The 704-nt window shown below is 44.0% G+C and overlaps 1 protein-coding gene across 1 annotated transcript in view; it reads right to left on the reverse strand.

Annotated features, from left to right (window-relative positions):
- The window catches only part of VBP1 (von Hippel-Lindau binding protein 1), a 25,543-nt gene that overhangs the window by 5,526 nt on the left and 19,313 nt on the right, over nucleotides 1-704 (reverse strand). Inside the window, exon 4 of the mRNA XM_010832874.1 lies at nucleotides 369-467. Coding sequence (XP_010831176.1) covers nucleotides 369-467 — 99 coding nt within the window. The remainder of the gene's footprint in view (nucleotides 1-368; nucleotides 468-704) is intronic.

Raw genomic sequence — 704 nt, forward strand, 5'->3', positions numbered from 1 at the left:
TTCAAATGGGTTCTAACCCCAAGGTTTTTATAATAATCTGTTCCCCCTTAAGTTCAGAGAGATCTTTCTAGAACTCATAAATTCTGATGATGAACAAACATCTATCTGAGTTTCAACAATACCTTCTGTTACATTTAACAGATAAGTACTAACTGGAGGGAAAGCCAGTTATTGGTCTATTTTGTTTTGACAGGAAGAGACTAGAGCATGTTTCTGCGGCAATCTTTCTCATACTCCTAGTCCCCCGCAATGCCACCCCTTCATTCCATCTACGGTCAAGTGCTCCTCTCCAACACTGCCATGTTGGGGAAAACACACTGCCTTGCCAAATGTCAGCCAAGGAAGCTGTGACAATGACACTGACTTACCCCCAACCACAGACACACTTTATCGGTAGGAGGAACTGAAGCTTTGCAATACAGGTTGTCTGCCAATAAGAACCTGGTCTCCAGTGAACTGGTGGACTCCTTCAAAAAAAATAAATAAATAAATACATGACGGTACTGTAAACTGTCCATCTTAATACCAAGGTCATACAGGCGATTGCAGAGCTGAGCTTAAGCCATTTAAAACAGTCCCAGATCAGATCAGTCGCTCAGTTGTGTCCAACTCTTTGCAACCCCATGAATCGCAGCACACCAGGCCTCCCTGTCCATCACCAACTCCCGGAGTTCACTCAGACTCATGTCCATCGAGTCAGCGAT

The sequence above is a fragment of the Bison bison genome, unplaced genomic scaffold, assembly GCF_000754665.1.
Source record: "Bison bison bison isolate TAMUID 2011002044 unplaced genomic scaffold, Bison_UMD1.0 scf7180017862629, whole genome shotgun sequence".
Classification (NCBI taxonomy): Eukaryota; Metazoa; Chordata; class Mammalia; order Artiodactyla; family Bovidae; genus Bison; species Bison bison.